At 40.4% G+C, this 15,891-nt stretch overlaps 3 protein-coding genes across 4 annotated transcripts; 2 read left to right on the top strand and 1 right to left on the bottom strand.

Moving 5' to 3' along the window:
• Window positions 1–591: 591 nt before the first annotated feature.
• Window positions 592–10,258, top strand: actl6a (actin-like 6A). 2 transcript variants are annotated; one of them, XM_056603239.1, is made up of 14 exons: window positions 592–763; window positions 1,735–1,811; window positions 3,066–3,240; window positions 4,448–4,548; window positions 4,820–4,917; window positions 5,130–5,224; window positions 6,451–6,557; window positions 7,259–7,348; window positions 7,723–7,784; window positions 7,879–7,993; window positions 8,297–8,377; window positions 8,553–8,648; window positions 8,941–9,027; window positions 9,603–10,258. In XM_056603239.1, exons 1-14 carry the CDS (start codon window positions 739–741, stop codon window positions 9,681–9,683), a joined length of 1,290 nt encoding a protein of 429 aa, XP_056459214.1. In that variant the 5' UTR covers window positions 592–738; the 3' UTR covers window positions 9,684–10,258. The 2 variants fall into 2 exon arrangements, with proteins under 2 accessions (XP_056459214.1, XP_056459213.1); XM_056603238.1 differs by having other exon boundaries at window positions 593–763; window positions 6,451–6,572.
• Window positions 10,259–10,379: 121 nt separating this feature from the next.
• On the bottom strand, window positions 10,380–12,876 carry mrpl47 (mitochondrial ribosomal protein L47). The gene is made up of 7 exons (XM_056603240.1): window positions 12,737–12,876; window positions 12,352–12,491; window positions 12,202–12,262; window positions 12,018–12,114; window positions 11,651–11,781; window positions 10,896–10,991; window positions 10,380–10,658 (listed from the first exon to the last, which is right to left on the bottom strand). Exons 1-7 carry the CDS (start codon window positions 12,859–12,861, stop codon window positions 10,550–10,552), a joined length of 759 nt encoding a protein of 252 aa, XP_056459215.1. The 5' UTR covers window positions 12,862–12,876; the 3' UTR covers window positions 10,380–10,549.
• A 214-nt stretch (window positions 12,877–13,090) lies between these two features.
• Window positions 13,091–15,887, top strand: ndufb5 (NADH:ubiquinone oxidoreductase subunit B5). The gene is made up of 6 exons (XM_056603241.1): window positions 13,091–13,230; window positions 13,688–13,770; window positions 14,169–14,235; window positions 14,491–14,552; window positions 14,874–14,980; window positions 15,662–15,887. Exons 1-6 carry the CDS (start codon window positions 13,113–13,115, stop codon window positions 15,780–15,782), a joined length of 558 nt encoding a protein of 185 aa, XP_056459216.1. The 5' UTR covers window positions 13,091–13,112; the 3' UTR covers window positions 15,783–15,887.
• The last annotated feature ends 4 nt before the right edge of the window (window positions 15,888–15,891 follow it).

Genomic DNA, 15,891 nt, shown 5'->3' with positions numbered 1-15,891 from the left:
ATTCGAGGCAATCCTGATAAGGCTCCTTATTGTACATGTATAAGCCTAATTTGTTCCAAATGTCTACAGACACTTTTAGCCCTTATCATTATCCTATTATTATCTAATGAAAGTATATGCCATCAAGCGGTGTGCGTGTGGTAAAGTCTGTAGTTATAGACCAATGCACATATTTATGGGTTATAAATCACTTGTGGTGCATTAGGCCAGAAGTTTCCATTACCAGGCTTTACTGTAGTCTTACCAAAACTCATTTTCATTGTTGACTTATGCCTTTTATTATTAATTTACATTCTCAAAGTGGGTATGTGTACAGAGTTCACAGTGGAAATCATAAGAGAAGAGCTGGTTGCTTCATCTGAATTAATATGTGAACATTTACTGGCTAAATACTTTCGTAAACTAAATATGCAATATCGATACTCTTAACTGGTTCATATACCATTGTCTATCATTTTTAATGCCAACTGCAAAAATGCCTACCGAGTGAGAGATATGCAGGCCTGCTGCATGTTCTCTGCTGATATACTTAGAAACGCTTGAGTTTACGTCATGAAGAAAAAACGACCGTAGTGATTCCCGACGTTCTGATTGGATAGCTGGCCTGACGTACTCTGCCGCCGGATAGGTTGATCCAAGCTAATGTACCTTTTGTTGTGATTAACCGTTTAGCGGTTGTGATTCCACGTTATTATCAACCGAAGCCGCGTATCAATTTTATTGTAAAAAGATCAGAGGATGAGTGGCGGAGTGTATGGAGGCGGTGAGTGATTTTATTCCAGTAAAACTAAAAGGAAAAACGGAGCCACGTTGTTCCCTTCTGCAAGAGGCTTGCTAGCATGCTATAGCTAGCTAGTAAAGCTGGCCGTGTTCACAGTCGAGGCAATGCAGTTTGATATATTTTCAAGTAATTTTATATATTCCAGGCCATATGAAAGCAGTTGTGATAATTGTAAAGTTTTAGATCTGCACAATATGGTGTAATTGTAGTTAAGATCACAATACAGTCAGCTAACGCTAGCTGGAACCGCTAGCTAGCAAATGAATGAACGCTGTGGCGCAACAATGCCGTTGTTGCTAACGCGTAACGTTATATAGAGAAAGGGAGCGTATGACTATTCTGCACGTTTGAAAGGCATTTAACATGTTTGTGCATCGATCTAAAACGTATATACACCTATCTTATACTTATTACGTCCTTATTGTATTTTGGCCCCGGGCTTTTTGCTCCTCAAAACAATCCATAATGTTTTGGTAGATCTCATACACAAAGGCAATCTTCTGTATGTCAAACCCATTTTCAACTAATAGGTACACATCACGATTCTTTACCGTTAACTAATTAAATGTTGGAGCAACAGGTTTTATCAACCAATACAACTTTGTCATCAATATGTTGATACTGCAAAGCGACTCAGGAACACTACAGTCACAAACCCTGGTTTCTCATCACCGATTGACGTCTTCATGTAACCAGACTAAACTGTCATGCGTGTGTGTGTGTATACACTATCCAAGTTGAACGTTGATTAAATAGAATGGTGGGTGACGATTGGTGGTGATTGTTTTAAATCTGAATCCTCGCATCATTATTCACCCATTTAATGTTTTGTGTCATTAATAACAATAATAATTTATCCATTCGTTCGGCACACTAATCACACGACTACCTGCGTCATTTATTCTGCCGTTTTGATGAGTAGAACTCACAAGAATTGTGCCATCTGCCTGCAGATGAGGTGGGGGCTTTGGTGTTCGACATTGGCTCGTATTCGGTGAGAGCTGGCTATGCAGGAGAAGATTGTCCAAAGGTAAGTGGATCTGACCTGCTTTACTATATATCTCATCTTCCACTGTGTATCGTTATTTTATTATCCTTGGGGATGGCCATTGGTGTCAAGAAATTAGGTCTATCACTCTAGAGATCATCCAGATATATCAAGTTTTAGTGAATTGAGTTGCATTTAATTTCTCTGTGCCTATGAATATGAATATTTTTTGGGTCTTTACATTTAAATAACCTGCCTTCTTATTCCCCCCTCAGACAGTTTTTCCTATGATGTTTGTGATGCACACCATTCGACGGTTATGGAATGTTAACTGGAGTTTACTTTGTATACATGTGTTTTGTTGATTTTTAAGTTAATGAGGTGTTAATTAAACCATACTTACAACGGTTGAGGCAGTAATTGCGCCAATCCAACCGCATAACGATGACGCATGTTTGGCACACCCAAGGCACACTTTTATTTGTGGATCACAAGTGATGATGAACAAAGCAAAGTCGGAATGCTTAGTAAGCAGATCAAATACTCGATATTTGAGATTACTGGAAAAATTTGGTATTTTTCTCAAACCTCTCTACACTTCTTACTAATACACCATTGCCCAAACCACAGGGCTCCAAGCTTATTTGTGATAATTTTTTGCTGTTTATATTTACCTCGTATGATCTACCATTATGAACCGAACCTGCTTGCAAAGCTGTGAGCCAGGATACATACATGCAGACATGCATACATACATACATACATACATACATACATACATACATACATACATACATACATACATACATACATACATACATACATACATACATACATACATACATACATACATACATTTATCATCTTATGTAGAAGGGCTGCTCGATTAAAAAAAATCACGACATAGGTCAATATTGACATCACGATTATTCAAACGATTATTTTTGAGTTTGAAAACATGATGTATTTATTCAGTATGTCTCTCAAAAGCACTTTGTATCTGAGAACTATGAAACTAATTTCGCCTTAAAAAAATACACAAATTGGCCAAAAAGAGAAATTTCAAATCTAAAATAATGTACAGATATGTATCCAGCTGTTCTTCTGCACTTTCTATAAAACATTTAATAAAAAAAATAAATAAATAAAATAAAAGTCTAAAACTCGATTTATATTAGTTTTGTGATCGTTTGACGCTAAAATCGAAATCGAGATTGTAATTCGATTAATCGCCCAGCCCTATTATGTAGGCATGAGCCATGCTCACATGATCCTCTATCCTCATGTCGGGTGCAGGCGGATTTCCCCACGGTGATCGGGGTGACTCTGGACCGGGAGGATGGCAGCACTCCCATGGAGACGGACGGGGAGAAGACCAAGCCGAGCGGCACCACCTACTTCATCGACACCAACCAGCTCCGGGTGCCCAGGGAAAACATGGAGGTCATGTCTCCTCTCAAGAACGGCATGAGTGAGTGTTTTCTTTTTGTGTGGCTGTTACAAAAACTTAAACAACCAGAACATTAGGAGAGAACTCACGGCTTAGAAACTACTAAAAAGACACCAGCTTGGTTTTAAAAGCGTGATTGTGAGCCTTTGAGGCATGCTGTCATTCATTGATTTAGAGAGTCTTGTTTTTCCGGATGTAAAGTCATTTGTGGTGGCTATTAAATGATGGGCCTGTGCATCTCAGGTTGTTCTGTTCAGTGTTTGATATCCAAAATATGTGCACATACCTAATTTTCATGCACACTTTGAACATTGTGCAATCACCATCCAATATTTAGTATATGTATGTAATTTTCTATCGACTTAACGGTAGATAGAGATGGATAGTTAAATAGATGGGTTTGGCATACATCCCTGATTGGTAATTGAGGCGTAAGAGCACCACACATCAGTAGCCAACGAACAACAACAAAGAAATAAAGGAATTTAAGACGATAAAAAGTTCAATTTACATCTCAAAAGACTGTCTGGCTGGCGGACGGGCGCCGGCCACTGTGAAGAGATCAGTGGAAGTGGTGGCACTGAAGCGGGTACACTCTCCCTCCATGCTGACCTAGCGGATGCTTCTAATCAGAAAGTGGTCCACAGGAGCCTGGCTGTGGGCTATTTAGAGACGAGTATGACACCGATCTTAATTGCAATAGAACGCCACCATGGGACTCCGGGCACCCTTAGAGAACTGACCTGGAAACAGAAGCACCCGCGGCTGTCAAATTACTATCCCAAAAAAAGACTGTCGCTGCTCTATTTCCCCCCGCCTACACCATCTGACCCAGGAAGTGTGATGGGAGACAGACAATGTTGTGATGTCACCTAAGCCCCCTTCGCCAGGCCTGTAAGTGTGAGGTGAAGGAGGGGGGACTTGGTGTTGCTTGTGTGTGGTGCTGGCATCAGTGTTCAATGAGAATAGGTCACGCATCGACTGGCATATCAGTGGCCCACTTCCCCATCTTAACCTCAGGAGTCACGTGCACATCACGTTTTTGCAATGAGGGCTTCAATCAAATCCCAGTTTCAGTTTCCACATCATAGGGGTAGTATGGGAAAATAAAATACACATGACCATCAAGGAACTATTACCAACCTCAAATTAGGCTCGGTCGGACTACATGATAAAATCCTCATTAAATAATCATGTATTATCCTTTCTTTCTTTTCCCTGTCTCTAGTCGAGGACTGGGACAGCTTCCAGGCCATTCTAGATCACACCTACAAGATGCACTTCAAGTCTGAGCCAAGCCTGCACCCGGTGCTCATGTCAGAAGCATCGGTGAGTCTGGATTAAGTACTCAGTCATAACGTTTAGTATCACTTTATTTGCATAATCCTGTAATGTTCACAAGCAAAACACTGGATATCGTAATGCAGGTCAGTTTTCTAGCCAATATAGAAGACTCAATCAGATTACATTTTGACCCATATCTTCTGTCATATCTATCGTTCTAATCAGTATCTTAACCATTGTCCTGTCACAATACACTGTGTTATGTGGTAGTACCTGTTGCGGTGGGACTTATGTGCTACTTTGTTTGTGTGTGCAGTGGAACACGCGAGCGAAGCGGGAGAAGTTGACAGAGCTGATGTTTGAGCATTACAACATTCCGGCCTTCTTTCTCTGCAAAACGGCAGTGCTGTCCTCGTATCCGTCACAACCTTACCGCTGCGCTTTCACAATACCATAATCCTACCACGAGTACCGTGGCAGCCTGGTTAACCTTTTACTTTATTCTACCAAGCTGCTGGATTTATCAATGAGTATTATTTACTGAGTTGACTTTTTGACATGATTTGATTAGGTTTTTCGTATCCGTGTCACTACTATGAAATATGGCCTTAACTCCGGTGTCTCAGCTTTGCCAACGGGCGATCGACAGGCTTGGTCCTGGACAGTGGAGCCACACACACCACAGCAATTCCAGTGCATGACGGTTATGTCCTTCAGCAAGGTGAGCAAGACCTATCTCTTTATAAAATATATTATGGGAGCTGAGCTGAATCACCCAGTATTGTTGAGTGCTGCTGGTTATTCAACTCATTCCTCACCAGTTTCTTTGACTGCAGAACAAAGAGCTTTAAAATGCTACTGAAGATATAATCTAAATTGGTACACCAGACAATCTTTTATTATTAAAATGTGTCCAAGGCTCTGTGTATAGATAATATCTAGAGTGTGTGTGTGTGTGTGTGTGTGTGTGTGTGTGTGTGTGTGTGTGTGTGTGTGTGTGTGTGTGTGTGTGTGTGTGTGTGTGTGTGTGTGTGTGTGTGTGTGTGTGTGTGTGTGTGTGTGTGTGTGTGTGTGTGTGTGTGTGTGTGTGTGTGTGTGGGTGGGTGGATAGATAGATAGATAGATAGATAGATAGATAGATAGATAGATAGATAGATAGATAGATAGATAGATAGATAGATAGATAGATAGATAGATAGATAGATAGATAGATAGATAGATAGATAGATAGATAGATAGATAGATAGATAGATAGATAGATAGATAGATAGATAGATAGATAGATAGATAGATAGATAGATAGATAGATAGATAGATAGATAGATAGATAGATAGATAGATAGATAGATAGATAGATAGATAGATAGATAGATAGATAGATCTATCTTTTATTTTTTTCTGATCAATACATTTATGTTAAATGATGATTCAATTACTTGATTATTGCATTAGTAATAGAGCGCACCACTCAGTGCCTCCTCAGTTAGTTACATCCCCTTGAGTCAACTGCGGAATAGGAAGAGGCAATGAGAACCCTTGCATACTTAATTCCCCCCTTCCACAACACTGAAATCCTCATCCCCTTACACTGGGCAGAGGACTTCAGAAAGGAGACGTTTCAGTGAGCCACAGCATTACTGCACTGACCTCAGGAGCTAGGCTTTCTGCGACAGCATCATATGAGCCGGAACTACGGAGACACACAGGATGGGAGCAGAGGAAAGCTGCGGTCACATTAAAGGATCACAATATGATATGGGGGGAGCTGGGGTTATTCATAACGGGAAAGTCAAAAAGGTGTAAGGAGTGAAGTGCAAACTGAAGAAAATTCCGTTGCTCTGCTTAAATCGTGATTAATCAAGTCTTTTAAATAGGTGTAAACATTGTTTTATGATTGGGTTCTGACAGGAATAACCATAAATTCTCCTTTTTTCTCTTATTTTTCAGGCATCGTCAAGTCGCCCCTGGCGGGGGACTTTATGAGCATGCAATGTAGAGAGCTATTTCAGGAGTTAAATGTTGAAATAGTCCCTCCTTACATGATTGCCTCAAAGGTGAGACCTGCTAAAGTAAGTCAAAACCCACTCATTTCATACATTTCTTTTCCTTCTTGGAGTCTTTCTACACTCGGTGGTGGGGGTGGTCTGTAAGTACGCCATTTTGATGGTCATTGTGGCCCTTGTGTTATTTAAGTGTCCGTAGACCTACACAGTGGTGATCGTGTTTTGGTGCCATATTCTTTTGCGCAATGTTTATTTGTGTTTTGTGTATAATTTCAGTCATATCATGTTAAATATATTCATTCATACTTTGATCTGTGTTGTGTAACTGCCATTGCATCGTCAATATAAATAGGAACATTGTTGATCCAAAAAAAACATTCTGTGAGAGAATACTTACTTGGATATCTAAGTTGAACCTAAAATGTTTTTTTTGGACGGTGATGCATATTTCATGCTTCCCTAAATGCACCATGTGTTTAACTGATAGTTGGCATAAAAATGTATCCAAACCATAAACTTAAGCTTTAGCAACTATTTAAATATTTTCAATACGCATCACATTATTAATTAGTTATTGCTAATTTGTTATTGTGGCGTTTACCAAGTACAGGACACAATAATGTGGGACGGTGAGTACTGTGGCACTGGCCCACTTGATTTGCCGATGGTTAAAAGAACAAGCTGATCTTGGCACAAAGCGTCTATTGTAAACATCAACAGCCGTCTGCCAACCCTGCTGTTTGTCCTCGCAGGACGCTGTGCGTGAGGGATCCCCCGCCAGCTGGAAGAAGAAGGAGAAGCTACCTCAAGTCACACGCTCCTGGCACAATTACATGTGTAATGTAAGCAGCAGCAGCAGCAGCAGCAGCATTCTCCAGCGTCGCCTGGGCCTGTTGTTCGCTCTGTGTTCTCTCTGGAGCATACGCTTTATCTTTGGGGAGAGCAAAGACCAACTGGAGAGGAGGGTTTAAGAAGCGAAATACTGTGTTTTAGCGTATACGTAAGAAATCAAGTAGCGTAAATAATTACTGCATAAATATCGTGTATATTTGTATGATTACGCTTAGAATTAGTAGAGAGAGACGGGAATTAAATCATCGGTGCATTTCATCCCAGATCATTTTTATTGGCTGTGCTGGTACTGCCATCTTCGGAGTGACCAGAACTGCACATCTCGAGTTCGCCATGTAACGTTTATCTGTCTCCTGGCCCGCAGACTGTGATCCAGGACTACCAGGCTGCTGTGCTCCAGGTGTCGGACTCGCCATATGATGAACAGTTAAGAGAACCTGCCTCTTCTCGTTGTCATACTTGATTTTTACTTCATGTAAAAGCGTAAGTCTAAACTTGCGGTTCTGTATTGTTTTCCTAGGGTCGCAGCCCAGATGCCCACAATACACTATGAGCTGCCCAACGGGTACAACTGTGACTTTGGGGCAGAGAGGCTAAAGATCCCAGAGGGACTGTTTGACCCCTCCAATGCAAAGGTGTGTGTGTTTGTGTGTTATTTATGTAGGCAAGCTATGGTCAAGTATTCAACACACTTTAATGTGTGCATCTCAAGAGATGAGCAAACGATATCAAAAAGTGAAGTGTATCAATTTAAATCGCTGAAATTGTCTGCCGTGATTACGGTAATTTGCACGTTACTCTGGACCTCCTGAGGACGTACGGACCTGTTGCCTACAAAGAAGCCAAGACACTTTCTTAACAAATCGTATTCAAGTGACCTCTGACCTCATCAATAGCCATGCAGTCATCAATTATAATGCTGTGTGTGTATTCCCCAGGGTCTCTCTGGGAACACCATGCTGGGTGTGGGTCACGTGGTGACCACCAGCGTGGGCATGTGTGACATAGACATTCGACCGGTGAGCACCAAACAAATATCAGAATTATCATGGGTTTCCTTGTTACTAAGAATGCGTCAATGTATTGATGTGTCTGGACCTCCTGTATTGATGTGTCTAGCCCTTATTGGCTTATAACTTGATTGGATTTGTGTGTGTGTGTGTGTGTGTGTGTGTGTGTGTGTGTGTGTGTCAGGGTCTGTACGGCAGCGTGGTGGTGACGGGGGGAAACACACTTATCCAGGGTTTCACAGACCGACTCAACAGGGAATTGTCCCAGAAGACTCCTCCTGTAAGTTGAACAAGCCATGAGATGGCGTCCTTCCTCTTCGTCATAAAGAGCCACCTTACTGTTAGACGTATTGCAAATGTCCTTTTTCATCGGAATATTACTACTAACTTGATTTATAGAAAAAATGTATGTATATATGATTTTGTATTTACTCACCATTCTTCGTTGCTTTAACTTTTCTTAGGCTATTTTGTGCTTTCTTAATGAAAACAACCGGACAAAAGGCCACTCTTCTTCACTCTCGGCCAATGTGTCTTATTCTATGCTAAGATGTTATGTGTTCTGTCTGCAGAGCATGAGGCTGAAGCTCATAGCCAATAACACAACGGTGGAGCGTCGCTTCAGTGCCTGGATAGGAGGCTCCATCCTGGCATCTCTAGTAAGTTGATGTTGGATCTTTATGGGCTTATTGGTGTCATGGTCATTCTGGGGGAGATGGCACAGGGCCTATGGTTCTGTTATGCCTATTTTCCTGTTTAGTTAGTGATTTAACACCAAAGAGATACGCTTTCGAGCAAGTAGATATATCTGATTAAAATGATTTTGATAATTGTATTTCTCTATTGGCCAGTCTACATGGTGTGGATTTCAAACGTTTACACTTTTTTTCCCTGTAAACTTGTGCTGATCAAGTTTGTATGCCACCAACCTGATTGTTCAAACAAATATAAGGCAAAATAAACAACCCAATCTCCCAGATTTAGGCTTGTCTGTCATCAGACTTGAGATTGGTAATCTAACGTCAGATTCCTATGATGGGTAATATAAATCGTCAGCATTGAACATCCACAGACTTTCAAGTAGTTTTACTTGGGTCTGGGTCTCTCATTAAGTGTTAAGCCTGTGTTGTCCTTAAGGACTGCAATTGTGAGTAAGAACAGATGACAGATATTATTACCTGAAAAATATAATGCCTTATTGAATTACACTCACATCGCTGATCTGTTCTTCCAGGGAACCTTCCAGCAGATGTGGATCTCTAAACAGGAGTATGAGGAAGGAGGAAAACAGTGTGTGGACAGGAAGTGCCCTTGATTTATTAACCCGCCTCCTTCCCCAACCAGATCATGTATGGATGCCATCATAGCAAAAAACACATGTTTAATTCATGTCTTTACCTGGACTCATAAGTACCTTTACCTGGGGTCATACGCCGATGTTTTGTTGAATTGTTTTTTTGTAACTATCGTTTGTTTGTCCTTGGTTTTATATAGCAAACATCTACTTGTCAGTGATAACTTAAACTGTTACAATGCAGACATTAAGTCGGTGTAATGTGAGGGGTCAATCAAGCAGCCTTATGGCTGTTCATATGTCATTGATCTCAAGAAAACATGTTTGTTGAAGTGGGTTTCCAATTGCCATAGAACGATATTGAAGATAAGACGTGCAAGGTTTCTGCAGGATATGAATGCTATGAACATTCAGTTTAGGTTTGTTTTGTATAAAAGCGATTCCTCAAGTAAGCTTTTCATAGGCAGGATTCAGCCCTCTCTCCTTTTGCGGTGAGAATGACTTCAAATACAATCTGTATTTAATTTTTTAACTCATTTGCAACGGTGTCTTTTGAAATTAAAGTCTTTTGTTATGAGGTTTCTCAATTTCTCAAGTTTTTCAACAAACATTCCAATACTTAAATGAGTTCAACCTAATCAAAGATCAGTTGCTGAAAATTCAATAAGGTTTATATTAATGTGAGGTCTCATGTCTATAATTAAGGTTACAACCAAATAATTACTCACATAATCTTTAATGATTCAATACAAAGACAACAGATTCAACAAATTTCCAATGATGACAAGCAACTTGACGTATTCAATGTAATTGGATTTACACAGCCGAGTAGGGTGAATGGAGTTCTATCCAAGCACTCGATAGATAAAAAAAAAAAAAAACATTAATTATGAAGAGGCTTTCATTTGAGGAAACTTCTCCTTGAGTTTGGCCAGCTGCTTCTTCTCCAAGTCCGCCTGCCTAGCTCGCGTCCGGAGGTTCTTCTCCATACGCAGCCTGGGAGACAGGAAATTACATAATGAGGACACCATGCCCACAGACCCGGCTGTTGCCTTATTCATGCGCAGTTAGTAGATTAGGCGTCTTGCAAGTCGACCCCAACAGGTAGACTGGACCATTGGTGGCCAGTACGCTACCCTGCCCCCTGCTGGTTGGGACCAGATGCAACAACATGGGTTGCATATGACTTAACCTTCCCATGACGAGGGAAAACAGTGTTTCTGCATTGCTTACCGTATATGTGGCTTCACAAATGATGGTGTGTAGAACCTCCTTCGCTTGTACGTTGCGTTCATATACCACGGAATGGCATACTCTCTGAAGCGGTGCCTGTTGAGCGAAACATTCACAGACGTCATTTAGGGCACTTGAATTTTCCATGTTCTCTTCAATTCTGTTATTTGCTCAAGGTTGGAAAAATCGAGTATAATGATGTCCATCTAATTTCGTACTCTTCCCATTTAAATATTTTCACAGGTCATTTTTTAGCCAGTGGTCACTGTCCAAATTAGGTCCATATGAAATAGTTGCAATAAAACAAATACATTTGAAACAAATACCTCAATTTGTCTTTATGGCTATTTGTATACGTTATTACTTCATAATCATACAAAGTGATTAACGCCCGATCAATACAGGATTTATGAAGTAAAAATATGACCGATATCGCTATATCAGCCGAGCTAAAGCAACCAATTAACTGTGTGGGGAGGAGCCACCAACCTTCACACAGAACATGATGTGAATTATGAGTGTTTATGTGGATGGGCTCAGTGAAAGAATTTACAGGTTCAACCACCAACGTCAAGGACTAATAAAGAGGTAATAACATTCATAAAAATTGTCATCATTTCTAAAGGTTTCATAACTTAACATACAGAGATGCCAATATATCTGTGATAGGCCAATATTGGTTGAGCTCTAAAAAAATAAATAAAGAGTTACCTAGCATTACTTCATCAAGACAAGTTCTTTATCCTCTCCCTTACCAAACCACTTTTCCAAACAGATTCCTCCTCCAGTCAGCAGGCCTGGCATACTCCTGGCCGGTCTGGAGCAGCCTCAGCGCTGTCTCCCTCTCCTCCACCACCTTGTCCAGCCTCTGCATCGACCGCTCGATCTACCAGGAGGGCAAAGCCGAATGGATCAGTTTCTGATAAAGTTTTGTTGATGGTGAATTTTATTGGCCGCTTAAGGCACCAATAAAGTGGCAGATATAAATGATATTTAGGGTTGGCCAACAACGCAGTCGCACTGTATTAATATAACCTTTTCATAAACCGGTACTGAAATCATTATTTTCAGGGCCAATTAATATTCTGTAGTGCAGTACACACACAAGTTAATTAATTATACCTTTTTTAATCTCTCTGGACTCGGCATCGAAACCCTTTGACGTTTCGCCTCCTGCTCAATAGTTATCAGCATGTTCTTCTCTTTCAGAAGCAAGTACCTGGATTGAAGAGAAGAGACCTATTAAACGTGTCCGACTAAACAACAACGTATAGTTTTGAATGAGTAATTAAAATACAAAGCCCACCATAGTTTGTGTAGTTCTTCGTTGCTCTTGGATCTCAGAAGTGTTACAGTCCACGGTGCACCTTAAACCAAAAGTATAGCAAATATAGATTGAAAAGGGAGCTTTATTTACTCACCCCGTTAGATATCTGGTACACAATATAATCTCTACCTGACTTCACTGTGCTTTCTCCCCAGTTCTCAGGGAGGTCGAAGAATTCTTCCAGCCCCATTCTGCTGATGGTTGTGTGCAGAGGACGACATTGGACAACGGGCCAAATGGGACAAGCAGCACCGGCTAGTAAATTCTGCCTGCAGGCGAGATTAATCCAAATAAAAATAAATATACATCATAGTAGTTATCAAGCAACATATATCCATATAGCCATAGAACAATTGTATTAACCCAGTTACTGAGGAGGTTCACGATGAACTTCACATTCCCATCTTCTTGACCATTCAACAGAGATTAGACGTATAGCTGTCCAAGACCTTCCTAGAATGTAATGGAAATTGGTAGGGTTCAAACTAAATAATACAATCAAACAATTAATTACCTGGCAAGTGAAGACTTCGTTAAACAAATGCCTGTGTTTTGAGAAGGTATGGTTGAAGATATCCTCACAACATTATGAAATTGTTTGCAAAGTGCCAGAACACGTCCTGCTGAGGTCGCCGCCATGTTTCCAATACACGGTCACGGATTTCCCAGCATGCAATTCTAAATTAACCGATATAATAAAGTTGCCAATTCAAACACAGTGGTTGGCTCATTACATTTTTAAAATAATATTTTGTCGTTTTTATGTTACAATAATAACCAATAAATTATGAAAAATATTCAAGCATAGCCTCATTTTCTAATGGTTATTTAGCATTGTCACTGGTCAGCCAATAGGAAAGCTTGTTGTTAGGTGGTGTCATGCAGCAGTGATGGTGGGGATGAGCGTTCTTCGGTCTGCTGCTGCCTTTGCAGCCAGACTAAGTCCTCTAAAATCTGGAAATAAGGTGTCAAATTTGCTAACAAGAAATATTCCTAAAACGGAACAAGGTAACCGACTATGTGAATCGTTTAATTTGTGGATAGTTTACCTAAATAGTTGTCGTTTGTTGTTGTGACCTTGTGCTTCACTCATTAGCTCCCTGCTAGCTTTCAGTCGTTGCAGTCACCTACTGTATACAGTTGTTGTCAGCCTTCCTTCTCGGGTCAAATGACTAAGTTCTTTATGCATGTTACTAATAATAATAATAATGATGTTCAGTATCTTTCTTTCGTTACAATGAGACACTTTGCTAATTAAACAGATTTAAAAACACATTTGAGTTGGGTGTTCCAACATTGGTGGTGATTTGCTCCAGGTTAAGATTAAAGCACAGGTCGATACATAATTACATCTCGCTTAATATTTCTTAAATCAAGCACCATCAGAGTGTTTTATTGAACTTTAAATTGGCCAATTTTTTTCAAAAACTATACTGACACGCAAAATGCAACCCTTGTCTTGCAGTGGCAGTACGTTGGGGCCATGGTAAGCAGCTGTTTGTGGTCAAACCCAGCGGCTACTATGACACCAGATTTCTACGCTTGTTGGTGAGTAGTGCGTCTTCATGTATTATAAAGGACCAAGTAAACTGATTTGCTTGGTCAAGTAAAGACATGTTGAGGTCAAGGAGGGCGGCAGGTGCTCAGGAGGTACAGCTGGTTGACTTGATACCGGAAGGTTGCCAGGTCGATCCCCGGCTCCTCCCATCAGAGTATTGAGGTGTCCCTGAGCAATACACCTAACTCTAACTAATCCCGACGAGCTGTCGTTCACCTTGCATGGTTGTCACCACGTCGGTGTGTGTATGTATGAATGGTCGTAAGTTGCTTTGGACAAAAGTGTCTTCTAAATACCCTAGAATCCGATAGATAGGTGCTTAAGGCATCAAGTTCATCTCTCTCAATACTAGTACACTGCTGAAATATATGCAAAAATCTACTTTCAGAAATATTATATTCTCCTGACTGGAATTCCAGTGGCTGCCGGCATAACATTTATAAATGTGTTCTTTGGTAAGTAAGACTTTTGTTATTAAAGCAATATGAATGAATATGTCAACAAATACCAGTAGCAAAATAAGGCATCAAAATAAATTCTTTGTTTGCACATAGTAACATATACATTTTTTTAATTGTTTTTGGACAAATGTTCTAATATTCACAGATTTTTTATTGGATCACTTTTGGTTTCAAAGTCTTCCATTTGGTCAATAGTGCACTTCCCTATAATTGGAAGTTTACAGAACCTGTGTTTTTCTAAACTTCCAGGTGAGGCAGAGCTGGCTGAAATCCCAGAGGGCTATGAACCGGAGTACTGGGAGTACTACAGGGTACGTTGCTCCCCTTCTCTGGCCAGTCTATTTAAATAGTTTAACACCCAGAAAAGACCAGAAAGTTGATCAATCAATGAGCATTCATATTAATACAATTGACAGACATTCAATGCTTCCCAGCTGCATTTTATTAATGGCAAATGAATACAGTTTGGGCCTAACTTGTATAACAACGTGCACATGAAGCTAATGATGATGTGTAGGTTGAGTGTGATTTAAGTACTGTGAGTAGTAGTAGTAGTAGCATATGAAAATCATATACTTATCATATGGATTGCATTAATGATAACATTAACATGTTTGACTGTGTGTTTGCAGCATCCCATCACCCGATTTATTTCCCGTAACATCTACGACTCCCCAGTGAAGGACTATGAAAAGATGATGGCTGCTATTCAGATTGAGCAGGAGAAGGGAGAGCATAGGTGAGTGTGTCCATCGGAGTCAGCGGTCGCATCCACCTCGATCGTTCATGTGTATATGCCTTCTTTTTATTTTCACTTACTGTTACTGTTATTTGATTTTTGCCCTGTGATCAAAATGTAACCAATGTGTAACCCACCACGTTTCAAGTCCAAAGTGCACGCATGTTGAATAAGAGTCGGTTTTCTATGACGACACAGCCATGGGAAGCCATGTTTAATCCATCAACATGCGCCAACTGAATCTGTTGGATTGCGTAGATTGTGATTGTAGGCAGAACATAATCAAAATGGGTTATGGAAAAGGTTTGTTACCTGACACTCTTGGGCAGTTATATTATTATAAGATAGAAAGGATTGCCTGTATTGGCTTAGTCTGATACCGAAGCAGCATCAGTAACTATGACAACCTGAGAGGAAACAGCCTTTAAAGTCGGTATCTATTGATTAGTGCTGAAGAGATCTGCTTACCATCATCATCTCTTTTGAGTTAATACCTCCCTGCCAGCTGTCAGTAGGTTACGTTTGTAAATGGATAGTTTCCTCAAATCTTGGATACTGGCAAAGTTGCAGCTTTCAAATCCAAACCTGATCACCAAGTTCTAGCCATGACCTCTCAGAGGTAAGATTGCTTGTTATATTGTAGGCTTGTCTTCAATATTGTTGGGGGTTTCCATTCCACAGACTGGCCCATTTGGAGGTGCGTCGCCAGATGAGACAGAGGGGAGACGGCCCCTGGTTCCAGAAGGGGACTGTGGACAAGGGCCTCATCGACCACAGCCCCAAGTCAACACCAGACACTTAAACACCACACTCAAATTTAAATCCTCATCGTGGTGGTGAAACTCACTGTTTGTACATTTTTTCTCCTCTGCTTAAATAAAGTATATATGATGTACTTTGATTCTGCACCA

This window comes from Gadus chalcogrammus, chromosome 12, assembly GCF_026213295.1.
Source record: "Gadus chalcogrammus isolate NIFS_2021 chromosome 12, NIFS_Gcha_1.0, whole genome shotgun sequence".
Lineage (NCBI taxonomy): Eukaryota > Metazoa > Chordata > Actinopteri > Gadiformes > Gadidae > Gadus > Gadus chalcogrammus.
Note: the sequence above shows the minus strand (reverse complement) of the source record. Positions and strands in the feature narration are given on the sequence as shown.

What these genes read in the sequence shown, in the direction of transcription:
- ndufb5 (XM_056603241.1), top strand. Translation starts at nt 13,113, where the DNA reads ATGGTGGGGATGAGCGTTCTTCGGTCTGCTGCTGCCTTTGCAGCCAGA. An exon ending in TATTCCTAAAACGGAACAAG is followed by an intron (nt 13,231 to 13,687) that starts GTAACCGACTAT and finishes CTTGTCTTGCAG; the next exon opens with TGGCAGTACGTTGGGGCCAT. An exon ending in AGTACTGGGAGTACTACAGG is followed by an intron (nt 14,553 to 14,873) that starts GTACGTTGCTCC and finishes GTGTGTTTGCAG; the next exon opens with CATCCCATCACCCGATTTAT.
- mrpl47 (XM_056603240.1), bottom strand. Translation starts at nt 12,861, where the DNA reads ATGGCGGCGACCTCAGCAGGACGTGTTCTGGCACTTTGCAAACAATTT. An exon ending in GAAGAACTACACAAACTATG is followed by an intron (nt 12,115 to 12,201) that starts GTGGGCTTTGTA and finishes TCTTCAATCCAG; the next exon opens with GTACTTGCTTCTGAAAGAGA. An exon ending in GTCCAGAGAGATTAAAAAAG is followed by an intron (nt 11,782 to 12,017) that starts GTATAATTAATT and finishes CCCTCCTGGTAG; the next exon opens with ATCGAGCGGTCGATGCAGAG.
- actl6a (XM_056603238.1), top strand. Translation starts at nt 739, where the DNA reads ATGAGTGGCGGAGTGTATGGAGGCG. An exon ending in CGGTTATGTCCTTCAGCAAG is followed by an intron (nt 5,225 to 6,450) that starts GTGAGCAAGACC and finishes CTTATTTTTCAG; the next exon opens with GCATCGTCAAGTCGCCCCTG. An exon ending in GCTCCATCCTGGCATCTCTA is followed by an intron (nt 9,028 to 9,602) that starts GTAAGTTGATGT and finishes CTGTTCTTCCAG; the next exon opens with GGAACCTTCCAGCAGATGTG.